The 17,694-nt window shown below is 45.0% G+C and overlaps 1 protein-coding gene across 1 annotated transcript; it reads right to left on the reverse strand.

Moving 5' to 3' along the window:
• Window positions 1-15,392: 15,392 nt before the first annotated feature.
• Window positions 15,393-15,915, reverse strand: LOC128586410 (thioredoxin-like). Its single transcript, XM_053592216.1, has one exon. It carries the CDS (start codon window positions 15,867-15,869, stop codon window positions 15,531-15,533), a length of 339 nt encoding a protein of 112 aa, XP_053448191.1. The 5' UTR covers window positions 15,870-15,915; the 3' UTR covers window positions 15,393-15,530.
• Window positions 15,916-17,694: the final 1,779 nt, after the last annotated feature.

The raw sequence follows: 17,694 nt of genomic DNA on the forward strand, positions 1-17,694 counted from the left end.
GAGTTGGGGTCTCACTCTCGTTCAGACAAGCCTCGAACTCCTGAGCTCAAGCAATCCTCCCGCCTCAGCCTCCCACAGTGTTGGGATTACAGGCGTGAGCCACCGCGCCCAGCTTTTTTTTTTTTTTGAGACAGAGACTCAAGCTGTTGCTCTGGGTAGAGTGCTGTGGCGTCACAGCTCACAGCAACCTCCAACTCCTGGGCTCAAGTGATTCTCCTGCCTCCACCTCCCAAGTAGCTGGGACTATAGGCACCTTCCACAACTCCCGGCTATTTTTTGGTTGCAGCCATCATTATTGTTTGGTGGGCCTAGACTGGATTTGAACCCACTATCTCAGGTGTATGTGGCTGGTGCCTTAGCCGCTCGAGCCACAGGTGCCGAGCCCAGAATCTTATCTTGAAATGAGATTCTGAAGAGTGAGGACCAACAACAGAAATACTTCTTTTTTTTTTTTTTTGTAGAGACAGAGTCTCACTGTACCGCCCTCGGGTAGAGTGTCATGACGTCACACGGCTCACAGCAATCTCTAACTCTTGGGCTTACGCAATTCTCTTGCCTCAGCCTACCGAGCAGCTGGGACTACAGGCGCCCACCACAACACCTGGCTATTTTTTTATTGCAGTTTGGCCGGGGCTGAGTTTGAACCTGCCACTCTCGGCATATGGGGCTGGCGCCCTACTCACTGAGCCACAGGCGCCGCCCAAAAAAAATACTTTTTCAAAAAAATTGTTTTAAATTTATTCATTTATTTACTTATTTAGAGACAGTCTTAAGCTGTTGTCCTGGATAGAGTGCCTTGGTATCATAGCTCATAGCAACCTCCAACTCTTGGACTCAAGCGATCCTCTTGTCTCAGTTTTTCTATTTTTTTTTTTTTTTTTAGTAAAGACGGGGTCTTGCTTTTGCTTAGGCTGGTCTCGAACGCATGAGCTCAAACAATCCACCAGCCTCAGCCTCCCAGAGTGCTAGTATTACAGGTGTGAGCCACCATACCTGGCTATTTTATCTATTTTTTGTAGAGACAGGGTCTTTCTTTTCCTCAGATTAGTCTTGAGCCCAAGTTGCTGTGAGCTATCACATCATAGCACTCTACCCAGGGTGACAGTTTGAGACTCTGTCTCAAAAAAAAAACAACAAAAAACAGGTTGGCGCCTGTAGCTCAGTGAATAGGGCGCCGGCCCCATATACGGAGGGTGGCAGGTTCAAACTTGGCCCCAGGCAAACTGCAACAAAAAATAGCCAGGCATTTTGGCAGGCACCTGTAGTCCCAGCTACTTGGGGGGCTGAAGCAAGAGAATCGCCTAAGCCCAAGAGCTAGAGGTTGCTGTAAGATGTGATGCTACAGCACTCCACAGAGGGCAACAAAGTGAGACTGTCCCCCCCCCCAAAAAAGTGGGCAAATGACATGAACAGAAGCTTTTCAAAAGAAGATAGGCTAGATACATGCCTATAATCCCAGCACCCTGGGAGGCTGGATGGATGGATCACCTGAGCTCAAGACCAGCCTGAGCTACAGCAAGACCCCCATCTCTAAAAATAGTTGGGCATTGTGGTGGGTGCCTGTAGTCCCAGCTACCTGGGAGGCTGAGGCAACAGAATCACTTGAGCCCACAAGTCTGAGGTTGCTATAAATTATGATGTCATGGCACTCTACCTAGGTGACAAAATGGGATTCTGTCTCAAAGAAAAAAAAATAGACAAATGGCCAACAAATGTGAAAAAATGCTCAATGTCACTAATCATCAGGAAAATGCAAATTAAAAACACAAGGAAATATCACCTTACTTATAGGATAATATTTAGAAATAAACATATCCTACATCAAGCACCCAAAGTGAACTCAGTGTGAGTTTAAAACGGCTTGCTATTCTTGCAGAGGCTTAAGGGACCTGGTTCCCCCTGGGACATGCCCAGAGTTAGCTTGCCTGGAGTTAAAATTCCACAAGCTAATTCTCTGAAGCTGTGCACCCCGTTAAGCCTGAGGCCAAAGGGCATGCCGCCCTTCCTCAGAGATATGGGCCAGAGGGTTGACGTATGTTAAAAACATATTGTCAGAGGTCTATAGGTGCTCTGCCCTGAGGAGAGACACAGTCGTTACTGCATGCTGAGTAAACTGAGTGAATGCTTGAAGGTACTCTTCCATTAACTCTGTTCCCCTGTGGCTGCTTTCTTCTTTGTGATCCTTATTTAGATACCTACCTGCCCAAGAGATTAGTCAGTGTCTAGAAGAGGATATGTACTGCAGAAGTGATTGTGCTGATGTGGCAACAGGATATTTCCTTACAAGTTAATTTCAGATAGGTAAAATGAGGTAATGGTGAAACTAACATATGATAGATTAAGTGTGTACGTGACTATAAGTGTATAAAATCAAATCCCTGAATAAAGAACTTTGCTACAGGGCAGTGCCTGTGGCTCAGTCGGTAAGGCGCAGGCCCTACATACTGAGGGTGGCGGGTTCAAACCCGGCCCCGGCCAAACTGCAACCAAAAAATAGCCGGGCGTTGTGGCGGGCGCCTGTAGTCCCAGCTACTCGGGAGGCTGAGGCAAGAGAATCGCTTAAGCCCAGGAGTTGGAGGTTGCTGTGAGCTGTGTGAGGCCACGGCACTCTACCGAGGGCCATAAAGTGAGACTCTGTCTCTACAAAAAAAAAAAAAAAGAACTTCGCTACACGCCATCCCATACTATGTAGTCTGTTTCTTGTTTACCCTTAATAATTGCAGGAGCGAGCTTATACCCACAGCACAGCTGCTGTTCTTTCACGTCTCCAGTCACGCAACATTACTCCTGTCAGAATGGCTTTTATTGGCCAAACAGTAGATGGATACAGAGAGAAAAGAATGCTTATACACTATTGTTGGGACTGCAAATTAGTACAACCTCTATTTGTTCTTTTTTAGACAAAGTCTCACTTTATCGCCCTTGGTAGAGTGCTATGGTGTCATAGCTGACAGCAACTTCAAACTCTTGGCTCAAGTGATCCTCTTGCCTTAGTTTTTCATTTTTAGTAGAGATGGGGTCTCACTTTTACTCAGGGTGGTCTTGAACTCATAAGCTTAAGTGATCCATCTGCCTCAGCCTCCCAAAGCACTAGGATTACAGGCGTGAGCCACCATGCCCGGCCCAGATTTCTCAAAGAATTAAAAGCTACCATTCAATCCATCAATCCCCACTACTGGGTATCTACTTGCAGGAAAAGAAGTCATTTTATCCAAAAGACACCTGTACTGAAATGTTTATTGCAGCACAATTCACAATTGCAAAAATGCGTTAAATATGGAATCAACCTAAGTGCCTATGAATTCATGAATATATAACAAAATGTACACAACACACACACACACCATGCTATCCTCAGCTATAAAAAGGAATGATTTAATGATTTTTGCAGCAATTTGGATGAAAATAGAGACCATTGTCTTAAGTAAAGTATCTGAAGAATGGAAAGAGAAATATCACATTTAGTCTGTAATAATTTGTTACTGATTTTTATGAGCACACATGGGCACAGAAAGAAGTAAAAATTGTTGGAAACCAAGAAGGGGTGAGGGGAAATAGAGAAGGGGTAAACCCCCACCAAAAGGTGATGGACACACAGCCTTGACTAAAGCATTTTGAAATAAAAAATAATAACAGAAGATTAAAAAATGGATATATGGCTCAGTGCCCATAGCTCAATGGTAGGGTACCAGCCACACACACCAGGGCTGATGGATTCAAACCAGGCCTGGTCCTGCTAAACAACAATGACAAGTTCAACAAAAAAATAACTGGGTGTTATGGTGGGAGGTTGAGGCAAGAGAATTGCTTGAGCCCAGGAGTTTGAGGTGACTGTGAGCTGTGAGCACTCTACCAAGGGTGACAAAGTGAGACCCTGTCTCAAAAAAAAAAAAAATTCAGAATTAGGACTGGCCCAATGGCTCACACCTGTAATCCTAGCTAGGGGAGGCTGAGGATGGTGGATCCCTTGAGCTCAGGAGTTGGAGACCAGCCTGAGCAAAAGCAAGACCCTGTCTCTACTAAAAATAGAAAAACTAGCAAGGGGTTGTAGTGGGCACCTGTAGTCTAGCTAGCTACTTGGGAGGTTGAGGCAGGAGGATTGCTTAAGCCAAGAAGTCTGAGATTGCTATGAGCTATGACACTTCAGCACTCTATCCAGAGTGACAGAGGGAAACTCTGTCTTTTTTTTTATTATTATTAAATCACAGCTGTGTACCTTAATGCGATCATGGGGCACCATACACTGGTTTTATATACCATTTGACGTATTTTCATCACACTGGTTAACAGCCTTCCTGGCATTTTCTTAGTTATTGTGTTAAGACATTTATATTCTACATTTCTATATTCTAAGTTTCACATGTACCCTTGTAAGATGCACCGCAGGTGTGTTCCCACCATCACCCTCCCTCCACCCATCCTCCCTCCTCCCTCCCCCTCCCTCTCCCCCTTCCTCATATTCTTAGGTTATAACTGGGTTATAGCTTTCATATGAAAGCCATAAATTAGTTTCATAGTAGGGCTGAGTACATTGGATATTTTTTCTTCCATTCTTGAGATACTTTACTAAGAAGAATATGTTCCAGCTCCATCCATGTAAACATGAAAGAGGTAAAGTCTCCATCTTTCTTTAAGGCTGCATAATATTCCATGGTGTACATATACCACAATTTATTAATCCATTCGTGGATCGATGGGCACTTGGGCTTTTTCTGTGACTTAGCAATTATGAATTGGGCTGCAATAAACATTCTGGTACAAATATCTTTGTTATAATGTGATTTATGGTCTTCTGGGTATATGCCTAGTAGAGGAATTATAGGATTGAATGGCAGATCTATTTTTAGATCTCTAAGTGTTCTCCAAACATCTTTCCAAGAGGAACGTATTAGTTTGCATTCCCACCAGCAGTGTAGAAGTGTGCCCTTTTCTCCACATCCACGCCAGTATCTCTGGTCTTGGGATTTTGTGATATGGGCTAATCTTACTGGAGTTAGATGATATCTCAAAGTAGTTTTGATTTGCATTTCTCTGATGATTAAGGATGATGAGCATTTTTTCATATGTCTGTAGGCCATGAGCCTGTCTTCTTTGGAGAAGTTTCTCTTCAAGTCCCTTGCCCAGCCTGAGATGGGATCACTTATGAAACTCTGTCTTAAGAAAAAAGAATTCAGGGTGGCGTAGCCGGGCGTTGTGGCGGGCGCCTGTAGTCCCAGCTACTCGGGAGGCTGAGGCAAGAGAATCACTTAAGCCCAGGAGTTGGAGGTTGCTGTGAGCTGTGTGAGGCCATGGCACTCTACCGAGGGCCATAAAGTGAGACTCTGTCTCTACAAAGAAAAGAAAAAAGAATTCAAAACTGGGGCCAGATGTGATGGCTTACACCTGTAATCCTAGTACTTTGGGGGCAACGCCTGTGGCTCAGTGAGTAGGGTGCCAGCCCCATATACTGAGGGTGGTGGGTTTAAACCCGGCCCCAGCCAAACTGCAAAAAAATAGCTGGCTGTTGTGGTGGGCACCTGTAGTCCCAGCTACTCAGGAGGCTGAGGCAAGAGAATCACCTAAGCCCAGGAGCTGGAGGTTGCTGTGAGCTGTGATACCATGGCACTCTACCAAGGGCAATAAAATAAGACTCTGTCTCTAAAAAAAAAAAAAAAAGTATCCTAGTACTTTGGGAGGCCAAGGGAGGAGGATTGCTTGAGGCCAGGACATCAGCCTGAGCAAGAACAATACCCTCTCTCTACGAAAACAGAAGTTTGAGGTTGCAGTGACACCTCTGAATTCCAGCATTCCCAGCCTGGGAGGCAGAGAGAGACTTTTCTCAAAAAAAGAAATAAAAAGTGTTTAGAAATGGGAAAAAATATAGAAAAAAAGAATTAAGAATGGTTTCACTGAAGTAGTGTAACTTTTACAAGTAATGGACAGGATTTGGGTAGACACAGAAGTGTGGCCCAAATCTGGAAATCAACAGGATTAGAGGCAGAAACTGGCACAGCTGGAGTAAGGTTGGGTGGAGGGTGAGGGCAGGTTGGAATCTAAGAGCAGGGAGACCCAAGGGAAGGATTTAATGTATTAGATATGCAGGAGGTGAGAGGAATTTGAAAAATATATGCTTTTAAATTCATTTTCAGGCTTGGTGCCCATAGCATAGTGGTTACCGCACCAGTCACATACACTGAGGGTGGCGAGTTCAAACACAGCCCGGGCCAGCTAAACAATAATGACAACTGCAACAAAAAAATAGCCAGGCATTGTGGAGAGCACTTGTAATCCCAGCTACTTGGGAAGCTGAGGCAAGAGAATCACTTCAGCCCAGGACTTTGATGTTGCTGTGAGCTGTGATGCCATAGCACTCTACCGAGGGGGACATAAGTGAGACTCTGTCTGAAAAAAAATTAAATTGATTTTCAGAAAATAGAAATAAGATTATGCTTAGAGTGACAAAAAAATTAGTAGAACATAAAAGTATAAAATGAAAAATAAAAGTCTCCCTTTTCTTCCCCACCTTTCTTTTTTTTTTTTTGAGACAGACTCTCACTAAGTCGCCCTCGGTAGAGTACCATAGCATCATAGCTCACAGCAACCTCAAACTCCTGGTCTTAAGCGATTCTCTTGCCTCAGCCTCCCCAGTAGCTGGGACTACAGGATCCCACTACAATGCCTGGCTATTTTTAAAGATGGAGGTCTCACTCTGGCTCAGGTTAGCCTCGAACCAGTGAACTCAGGGGATTCACCCACCTCGGCCTCCCAGAGTGCTAGGATTAAAGGTCTAAGCCACTGAGCCCGGCTCTTCCCCACTTTTATTATTATTATTATTTTGCAGTTTTTGGCCAGGGCTGGGTTTGAACCCGCCACCTCTGGCGTATGGGGCCAGTGCCCTACTCCTTTGAGCCACAAGAGCCACCCTTTTCTCCACTCGTACTTTGGCTCTACAAAGACACACACACACGAGTTGAGTACTTTTTTTTTTTTTGAAACAGAGAAATCACTATATCACCCTTTGTAGAGTGCTGTGGCATCATAGCTCACAGCAACCTCAAACTCTTGGGCTTAAGCAATTCTCTTGCCTCAGCCTCCCAAGTAGCTGGGACTACAGGTGCCCACCACAAGGCCCAGCTATTCTTTTTTTGCAGTTGTCATTGTTGTTTAGTAGGCCTGGGCTGGGCTAGAACCCTCCAGCCTCAGTGTATGTGGCTGGAGCCCTACTCACTGAGCTATAGGTGCTGAGCCGAGTTGACTATTTTTTATAAAGTTGCCACAAACACTGAATTAGCAAATATTGAACCTTTGTTCCTGAGAGAATTCAGGGTTAGGTTCCTGTGAGCCTCTGGTCATAGTATTTTCAACTGATCAATACATAAGCTGTTGGCGGCACCCATAGATCAGTGGGTAGGGTGCCAGTCACATACACCCAGACTGGCGGGTTTGAACCCAGCCTGGGCTTGCTAAACAACAATGATGACTGCAACAAAAAAATAGCCAGGTGGGCTTCTGTAGTCCGAGGTACTCAAGAGGCTAAGGCAAGAGAATCACCTAAGCCCAAGAGTTTGAGGTTGCTGTGAGCTCTGATGCCACGGCACTCTACCCAGGGCAACATAGTGAGATGACTCTGTCTCAAAAAAAAAAAACAAGAAAAAGAAAAGAAAAATGTAGAATTTAAATAGACCATGAAAAAGATGCTTGTGGCCCAGCCCGGTGGCTCCTGCCTGTAATCCCCAGTACTCCGGGAGGCTGAAGCCAGACAATCCCTTGAACTCAGGAGTTCAAGACCAGCCTAAGCAAGAGTGAGAACCATTCTCTACTGAAAATAGAAAAATACAATGAATCCCCAACAATAAAAAAAAAAGATTTAGTTACATTGTCAAAGTTGAAACAAATTAATCAAAGGAGCTTTTTAGAAGCAATATTATCCTAGCTACACATATTTTTGTGCTTTATTAACAGCTTTCAATAAATAATATACTTCAAAAAAATTAAACTTTAAATCATCAAAAAGAAAAAGAAAAAGAAACAGGTTGTTGTAGTGGACAACCGTAGTTCCAGGTACTAGGGATGCTGAGGCAGGAGGATCCCTTGAACCCAGGAGTTTAAGGTTGCTGTGAGCTAGACTGACACCACTGTGCTTTAGCCTGGGGAAGAGAGTGAGACCCTGTTTCAGGGAGAAAAGAATGAGACCCCATCTCTACTAAAAATAGACAAAAATATCCTATTATTTACACTAGGTGTGTCCCTCTAGTCCCAGCTACTTGGGAGGCTGAGGCAGGAGGATTACTTGAGCTTAGGAAGTTTGAGGTTGCTCTAGCTATGATGATGCCGGTGCACTCCAGGGTGACAGAGCAAGACTCTGTCTTACCAAAAAAAATAACAAAACAAAACAAACAAAAAACAGAGAGAGAGAAAAGAGACCAGGTGCCAAGGTTCGCATCTGTAATCCTAGCACTCTAGGAGGCCAAGACAGGTGGATCGCTTGAGCTCAGGAGTTGAGACCAGCCTGAGCAAGGGTGAGACTCCATCTCTACTAAAAATAGAAAAACCATCTGGGTGTTGTGGCTGGTGCCTGTAGTCCCAGCTACTCAGGAGACTGAGGCAGGAGAATCACCCAAGAGTTTTAGGTTGCTGTGAGCTGTGATGTCACTCACAGCATTCACCCCAGAGCACAGAGTGAGACTCTGTCTCTGGAAACAAACAAACAAAAAGAAAGAGAGAAAAAACACTTGTTTACAGTGTGAGAGCTGAGACAGAAAGTAGAGTATTCCCTTTTTTAGACTCTTTTGGTACTCAATTTCTTTTTACTGCTCTGTGCATATCTGTGGATGACCATGAAAGCACCTTAAGGATTAATTTGGGAGTTACAAATAAACCTTAGAGAGTAGGTAAATTGGCACATCTGGAATCAGAAAATAATGAGAATCCACTGAGTACAGAGGGCCAACTCCCTAGTTTTGTGACCTGGGCAGTTGCAGAGGGCCACAAATTCAGAAGGGCTCCAGGTTTGCTTTTCTTTTTTTTTTTTTTCGTGGTTTTTGGCTGGGGCTAGGTTTGAACCCACCACCTCCGGCATATGGGACCGGCGCCCTACTCCTTGAGCCACAGGCACCACCCCAGGTTTGCTTTTGTGCGCTGCTGTTGCTGCTGTCTTGAAATACTTAACTTTTGGGGCGGCGCCTGTGGCTCAGTCAGTAAGGCGCGGGCCCCATATGCCGAAGGTGGCGGGTTCAAACCCAGCCCCGGCCAAAAAATAGCCAGGCGTTGTGGCGGGCGCCTGTAGTCCCAGCTGCTCGGGAGGCTGAGGCAAGAGAATCGCTTAAGCCCAGGAGTTGGAGGTTGCTGTGAGCTGTGTGAGGCCACGGCACTCTACCGAGGGCCATAAAGTGAGACTCTGTCTCTACAAAAAAAAAAAAAAAAAAAAAAAAAAAAGAAATACTTAACTTTTGAATGAAGTGCCCCATACCCCATATCATTTTTTTTTCTGAGACAGCGTCTCACTTTGTTGCCCTTGGTAGAGTGCCATAGCGTCATAGCTCACAGCAACCTCAAACTCTTGGGCTCAAGTGATCCTCTTGCCTCAGTTTTTTTTTTTTTTTTTAGTAGAGACAGTCTTGCTCTTGCTCAGGCCAGTCTCAAACTCATGAGCTCAAGCAATCCACCTGCCTGGGCCTTCCAGAGTGCTAGGATTACAGGTGTGAGCCACCACGCCCAGGCCCCCCATTTTCATTTTGCACTGGGCTACAAATCATGCAGCTAGCCCTATATGTATGCATGCGTGCGTGAGTGCGTGTGTTTATCATACTGTTGTGCATTTATTTCTTTTGTAGAAAATTACTTTCTTCCTTTTTAACTGGATAGACACGTCATTTATTAAATCTCCTGTTGATGAACATTCTTTATAAATGTTTGATTTTAGAAATTATGCTGAAAGGACTATCTTTGGACACACACATGCATTTTGTCATGCCTTGAAATTACAGAGTATTAATATACTACATTAGCTGTAGAATTATTGTCAAGTCAAAGGATATTGGTATTTCTTTTTTTTTTTTGTAGAGACAGAGTCTCACTTTATGGCCCTCGGTAGAGTGCCCTGGCGTGGCGTCACATGGCTCACAGCAACCTCCAACTCCTGGGCTTAAACGATTCTCTTGCCTCAGCCTCCTGAGTAGCTGGGACTACAGGTGCCCGCCACAACGCCCAGCTATTTTTTTGATTGCAGTTGATTGCAGTTCAGCTGCCACCCTCGGTATATGGGGCCGGCGCCTTACCGACTGAGCCACAGGCGCCGCCCGGATATTGGTATTTCAAATGATACTTATTGCGTTGCTGCTTGACAAAAAGTTTGTACTGATTTTTACTCCTACCAATATTTGCGAACATCTATTTTCTCAACTCTAGAAATTTCTAAATCTTAAAAAATTTGCCAATCTGATTGGCAAAAGTGACATTGTAGTCATTTTAATTTGCATCTATTCAATTATGTGTGAAGCTGAACATTTGTTTTCTCTGTATTTATTTGTTGTTCACTTTCTTGTTTTCTTTCTTTTGTAGAGACAGAGTCTCACTTTATCGCCTTCGGTAGAGTGCCATGACGTCACACAGCTCACAGCAACCTCCAACTCCTGGGCTTAGGTGATTCTCTTGCCTCAGCCTCCTGAGTAGCTGGCGCCTGCCACACGCCGGGCTATTTTTTCATTGCAATTTGGCAGGGGCTGGGTTTGAACCCGCCACCCTTGTTATATGGAGCCAGCGCCCTACCCATTGAGCCACAGGCGCCACCCTCTTCTTCTCTTTTTTTTTTTGTTTTTTTGCAATTTTTGGCCAGGGCTGGGTTTGAACCCTCCACCTCTGGCATATGGGGCTGGCGCCTTACTCCTTTGAGCCACAGGCGCTGCCCTCTTGTTCTCTTTTTTGAACTGCCTCTGTAGTGTTTGTGCATTTTCTTTTTATAGTGGATGCTTAAGGGTTTGTTTATTTTATTTATTTATTTAATTTTTTTTTTTTTTTTTTTTTTTGGACAGAGCCTCAAGCTGTCACCCTGGGTAGAGTGCCATGGCATTACAGCTCATAGCAACCTCCCACTTCTGGGCTCAAGCCTCAGCCTCCCAAGTAGCTGGGACTATAGGCACCCACCACAACACCTGGCTATTTTTTGGTTGCAGCCATCATTGTTGCTTGGCAGCCTGGGCTGGATTTGAACCCACCATCTCAGATGTATGTGGCTGGCACCTTAGCCGCTTGAGCCACAGGCGCCGAGCCTCTTTTATTTTATTTTTAAGACAGAGTCTCACTATGTCACCCTCGGTAGAGTGCAGTGGTGTCACAGCTCATAGCAACCTCCAACTCTTGGGCTTAGGCAATTCTCCTGCCTCAGCCTCCCAAGTAGCTGGGACTACAGGCGTCAGCCACAACGCCCGGCTATTTTTTTTTTCTTTTTCACGGTTGTCATTGTTGTTTAGCAGGCCTGGTGTATGTGGCTAGCACCATAACCACTGTGCCACAGGTGCCAATCAGGATTTGTTTATTTTTATAATTTGTATTTTATTTTAGTTCATTTTTTTATAATTTGTATTTAAATATTGGGATAATAATTATTATTATTTTGAGACAAAGCCTCACTCTATCACCCCGGCTAGAATGAACTGACATCACTATAACTCACTGCAGCCTCCAACTCCTAGACTCCAGTGATCCTCCTGCCTCAGCCTCCCCAGTTGCCAGGATTATAGTTAACGTCAGCGTAATTTTTTTCTATTTTCTTATAGAGGCAGGTCTCTCTCTCTCTTTTCTTTTTTTTTTTGAGACAGAGCCTCAAGCTGTCACCCTGGGTAGAGGGCCGTGGCATCACAGCTCACAGCAACCTCCAACTCCTGGGCTCAAGTGATTCTCCTGCCTCCGCCTCCCAAGTAGCTGGGACTATAGGCACCCGCCTGGCTATTTTTTGGTTGCAGCTGTCATTGTTGTTAGGCGGGCCCGGGCTGGATTTGAACCCACCAGCTCAGGTGTATGTGGCTGGCGCCTTAGCCGCTTGAGCCACAGGCACCAAGCCAGGTCTCTCTCTTGTTTAGGCTTTTCTTGAACACCTGAGTTCAAGTGATCCTCTCACCTTGGCCTCCCAGAGTGCTGGGATTACAGGTGTGAGCCACTTTGTGTGGCCATTTTTACCATTAAAATTATTTTTATTTCATGAAATCTTGCATTCTTTTTTCCTTTTTAAATAATTTTAATAGATTTGGGGGTACAAACTGAATTCTGTTACAATGATATGTACATTTTACATGGTAAAGTCTGGGATGTTAGTGTACCCAATCACCTGAATAGTGTACATTATACCACTTTGTTTATTTTCTTTCTTTCTTTTTTTTTAAATTTTATTTATTTATTTATTTGGTTGTAGTTTTTGGCTGGAGCCAGGTTTGAACCTACCACTTCTGATATATGAGGCCGGCGCCCTAGTCCTTGAGCCACAGGTGCCACCCCTTTCTTTTTCTTTTTAAATTTTTATTTATTTATTTTGAGACAGAGTCCCACTTTGTCACTCTCGGTAGAGTGCTGTAGTATCACCCCTGAACAACCTCAAACTCTTTGGCTCAAGCCATTCTCTTGCCTCAGCCTCCCCAGTAGCTGGGATTCCAGGCGCCCGCCACAAGCCTGGCTATTTTTAGAGATGGAGTCTCACTCTGGCTCAGGCTGGTCTCAAACCAGTGAGCTCAGGAGATCCACCCACCTTGGCCTCCCACAGTGCTGGGATTACAGGGTGAGCCACCATGCCAGGCATTTTTCCTTTCTTTTTTTTTTCTTTTCTTCTCTCTCTCTCTCTCTCTTTCTCTCTCTCTCTCTCTCTCTCTCTCTTTCTTTCTTTGCCTCAAGCTGTTGCCCTGGGTAGAGTGCTATGGCATCACAGCTCACAGCAACCTACAACTCCTGGACTCAAGCAAGTCTCCTGCCTTCACCTCCCAAGCAGCTGGGACTACAGGCACCCACCACAATGCCTGGCTATTTTTTGGTTGCAGCCGTCATTGTTGTTTGGCAGGCCCAGGTTGGATTCAAACCCGTCAGCTCAGGAGTATGTGGCTGGCACCTTAGCCACTTGAGCCACAAGTGCCTAGCCTTTCTTTTCTTTTTTTCTTTTCTTCTCTTCCCTTTTCTTTTTTCTCTCCTCCCTCCCTCCCTCCCTCCCTCCCTTCCTTCCTTCCTTCCTTCCTTTCCTCTTCCTCCTGTCTCTCCCTCCTTCCCTCTCTTCCTCCCTTCCTGACACAGTCCCACTTTGTTATCCTAGGTAGAGTGCTGTGGCATCATACCTCATAGCAACCTCAAACTCTTGGGCTCAAGTGATCCTCTTGCCTCAGACTCCCGACTAGCTGGGACTACAGGGGCCCACCAGAATGCTTGTTTTCAGTAGAGATAGGGTCTTGCTCTTGCTCAGGCTGGTCTTGAACTCTTGAGCTTAAGCAATCCTGCCTTAGCCTTTCAGAGTGCTAGGATTACAGGTGTGAGCCACCTGGAAAAGCTCAGCCTCCTTTGTTTATTTTTTTTTAGGATGTTTATCTCTGGTATTTCTTTATACAAACAAAGAGATTAGCCCTTTGCTTATCATGAGTTATAAATATTATCCTTGACTTATAAGTCTTTTGATTCTAATTGCAGCATTTTTTCCCTATACAGAAATAAAGCTTTTGATTTTATGCACTAAGAGTTCTAGGTGAAGGATATTTTAAATTTCAGTCAACAGCACTCAATAACAGCTTAGGTATAGAGGATCTGGGCAAGGCAGACATCACAAAGTAACCCAAATCCTTCCAGGCACATACAAAAGATGTTAAGTGCAAGCAAAGGAACCTAATCATTTGTACCCTTTTATCAGCCTGGGGAAAAAAAAAAGTAACCCTAGTGTTTTCAAGTTTTGGAATAATATTAGTGTCCTTAATAGACTCTTCCAGCAGGGGTCCTCCCGGTGATAGGTCCTTCCCTGTGAGTTTAAAAAGCCAAAACTCTAGAGTCAAGAATTCGCTGGCGGGCGGCACCTGTGGCTTAGTGAGCAGGGCGCCGGCCCCATATACCGAGGGTGGCGGGTTCAAACCCAGCCCCGGCCAAACTGCAACAAAAAAATAGCCGGGCATTGTGGCGGGTGCCTGTAGTCCCAGCTACTCGGGAGGCTGAGGCAGGAGAATCGTCTAAGCCCAGGAGTTGGAGGTTGCTGTGAGCTGTGTGAGGCCACGGCACTCTACTGAGGGCAATAAAGTGAAACTCTGTCTCTACAAAAAAAAAAAAAAAAAGAATTCGTTGGCTTAACACTTGTGGTTCAAGCAGCTAAGGCGCAAGCCACATACACCTGAGCTGGAGGTTTTGAATCCAGCCTGGGCCCGCCAAACAACAATGACAGCTGCAACCAAAAAATAGCTGGGTGTTGTGGTGGTCGCCTGTAGTCCCAGCTCCTTGGGAGGCTGAGGCAAGAGAATCCCTTAAACCCAGGAACTGGAGGTTGCTGTGAGCTGTGATGTCATAGCACTCTACCCAGGTGACAGCGTGAGGCTCTGTCTCCAAAAAAAAAAAAAGAATTCATCATTTATTGCTTTTATTTACATATTTATCTATCTATCTATCTTTTTTTTTTTTCTTTTAGAGATGGGATCTCACTATGTCGCCCAAGTTGGAATGCATTGGCTACTCACAGGAGCAATCATAGTGCACTTCAGCCTCAAACTCCTGGGCTCAAGTAAAGCTCCAAAGTAGCTAGGACTACAGGCATGTGCCACCCAGCTTTAATGAAAGGTTGAAGAATAGTTTCAGATTTACAGAAAAGTTGCAAAGATAGTCCGGAGGGTTCTTGTATGCCCTCAGACCTAGTTTCCCCTATTATTAACATCATACACTAGCATGGTACATTTGTTACAATTTTTTTTTTTTTTTTTTTGTAGAGACAGAGTCTCACTTTATGGCCCTCGGTAGAGTGGCGTGGCCTCACACAGCTCACAGCAACCTCCAACTCATGGGCTTAAGCGATTCTCTTGTCTCAGCCTCCTGAGTAGCTGGGACTACAGGCGCCCACCACAACGCCCGGCTGTTTTTTTGGTTGCAGTTTGGCCGGGGCCGGGTTTGAACCCGCCACCCTGGATATTATGGGGCCGGCGCCTTACCGACTGAGCCACAGGCGCCGCCCATCACAATTATTTTTTATATTTATATTTTTATTTTTATTTTTTCCCAGACAGAGTCTCACTATAGGTCACCCTCCTTTAAGTGCCGTGGCGTTACCCCTCACAACAACCTCAAACTCTTGGACTTAAGCGATTCTCTTGCCTCAGCCTCCCAAGTAACTGGGACTACAGACACCCGCCACAACACCCAGCTATTTTTTTGTTGCAGTTGCCATTGTTGTTATTGTTTTGGGTTTTTTTTTTTTAAAAAAAGGGTAGAATCGATATTTTATTATCATTGTAATCAGATGGTACTTGGTATATAGGCTTCATACTTCTTACTTTTTTGTCAATAAAAAAAATTTTTAAATAGCCAAGGGCTGGTTATATTTTCAGAGAACATGATTAGACTAATTCATTAATGGTGGCTTCAAGCTTTTCCTTATAAGCTCCAGAAAATTCACCCACCTTTTGTCCCTTTTTAAAAAACTGGAAAGTCGGCATGCATTTGACTTCACACTCTGAAGCTACGTCCTGACAGTCATCCACATCTACTTCAAGGAATACCACGTTGGAATACTTTTCAGAGAGGGAATGAAAGAAAGGCTTGATCATTTTGCAAGGCCCACACCACGTGGCTGAGAAGTCAACTACTACAAGTTTATCTCCAGCAGCATCCAAGTCTTCCTTAAAAGCAAACTTGCTCTCAATCTGCTTCACCATCTTGGCTGTTGGAGCTCTCATGAACCACCGTAAGAACAGATGCGAGCGGATCCAAGGAGCCGGAACCAGCTTCTGTTTTGGGTTTTTTTTTTTAGAGACAGAGTCTAACTTTGTCGCCCTGGGTGGAGTACCATGACGTCACAGCTCACAGCAACCTCAAACTCTTGGGCTTAAGCGATTCTCTTGCCTCAGCCTCCCGAGTAGCTGGAACTATAGGTGCCCCCCACAACACCTGGCTATTTTTTGTTGCAGTTTGGCCAGAGCCGGGTTCAAACCTGCCACCCTGGATATATGGGGCCAGTGCCCTACTCAGTGAGCCACAGGCACCACCCAGTTGTCATTGTTGTTTAGCAGTCCTGGGCTGGGTTTGAACCCGCCAGCCTCACTGTATGTGGCTGGTGCCATAACCACTGTGCTACAGGTGCTGAGCCATATTTATTTATTTAATCGAGATAGAGTCTCACTATATCGTCCTTGGTAGAATGCCATGGCGTCACAACTCACAGCAACCTCAAACTCTTGGGCTTAAGTGATTTTTTGCCTCAGCCTCCCAAGAAGCTGGGACTACAGGTGCCCACCATAATGCCCAGCTATTTTTTTTTGTTTTAGCAGGCCCTGGCTGGGATCAAACCCAGTGGCCCTGGCAGCCCTGGAGCTTGTGGCCAGTGCCCTACCCACTGAGCTATGGGTGCTGCCTATTTTTTATTATTTTGAGACAGAGTCTGAATTTGTTGCCCTTGGAAGAGTGCCATGGCATCATAGCTCATAGCAACCTCAACTCTTGAGCACAAGTGAGAGTTGCCTCAGTTTTTCTATTTTTAGTAGAGATGGGGTTTTGATTTTACTCAGGCTGGTCTTGAACTCGTGAGCTTAAGCAATCTACCTGCCTTGGCCTATGATTACATGCATGAGCCACTGTGCCTGACCCCATTTGTCACAGTTATTGAACCTATATGAACACATTACTGTTAACTAATGTCTGTAGTTTACCAGATTTCCTTAGCTTTCTTTCTTTTTTTTTTTTTTTTGAGACAGAGTCTCAAGCTGTCACCCTGGATAGAGTGCAGTGGCATCACAGCTCATGGCAACCTCCAACTCCTGGGTTTAAGAGATACTCTTGCCTCCGCCTCCCAAGTAGCTGGGACTACAGGCACCCTCCACAACACCCAGCTATTTTTTGGCTGGGGCTGGATTCGAACCTGTTTGCTCCGTTGTATGTGGCTGGTGCCCTATCCGCCTGAGCTACAGGTACCGAGCCTCCTTAGCTTTTTTTTTTTTTTTTTTGAGACAGAGCCTCAAGTTGTCACCCTGGGTAGAGTGCCATGGCATCACAGCTCACACAATCTCCAACTCCTGGGCTCAAGTGATTCTCTTGCCTCTGCCTCCCACGTAGCTGGGACTACAGGTGCCCACCACAACGCCCAGCTATTTTTTGGTTGCAGCCGTCATTGTTATTTGATGGGCCGGGCTGGATACGAACCCGTCAGCTCAGGTGTATGTGGCTGGTGCCTTAGCTGCTTGAGCCACAGGCGCCGAGTCCTCCTTAGCTTTTAATATCATACCCTTTTTCTGCTCCAGGATCCTATCCAGGATACCACTATGTATTACTCTTACAATCTCTTCTTAGGCTCCTCTTGGCTCTAACAGTGGGGTTTCTGCTTTTTATCATCGTCATCCTACATCAATTTACTAACTATTGGGAGTAAAACCCTATCTGACAGCTGTCATTGTTGTTTGACGGGCCCAGGCTGTTAGCCATGCCCAAGATACAGGATAAACAAGTAGTTGAGAGTAGATCTGTGATATTATGAAATGCGTGTGTGTATAAATTTTTTTTCACACACAA

Source organism: Nycticebus coucang, chromosome 5 (assembly GCF_027406575.1).
Source record: "Nycticebus coucang isolate mNycCou1 chromosome 5, mNycCou1.pri, whole genome shotgun sequence".
Lineage (NCBI taxonomy): Eukaryota > Metazoa > Chordata > Mammalia > Primates > Lorisidae > Nycticebus > Nycticebus coucang.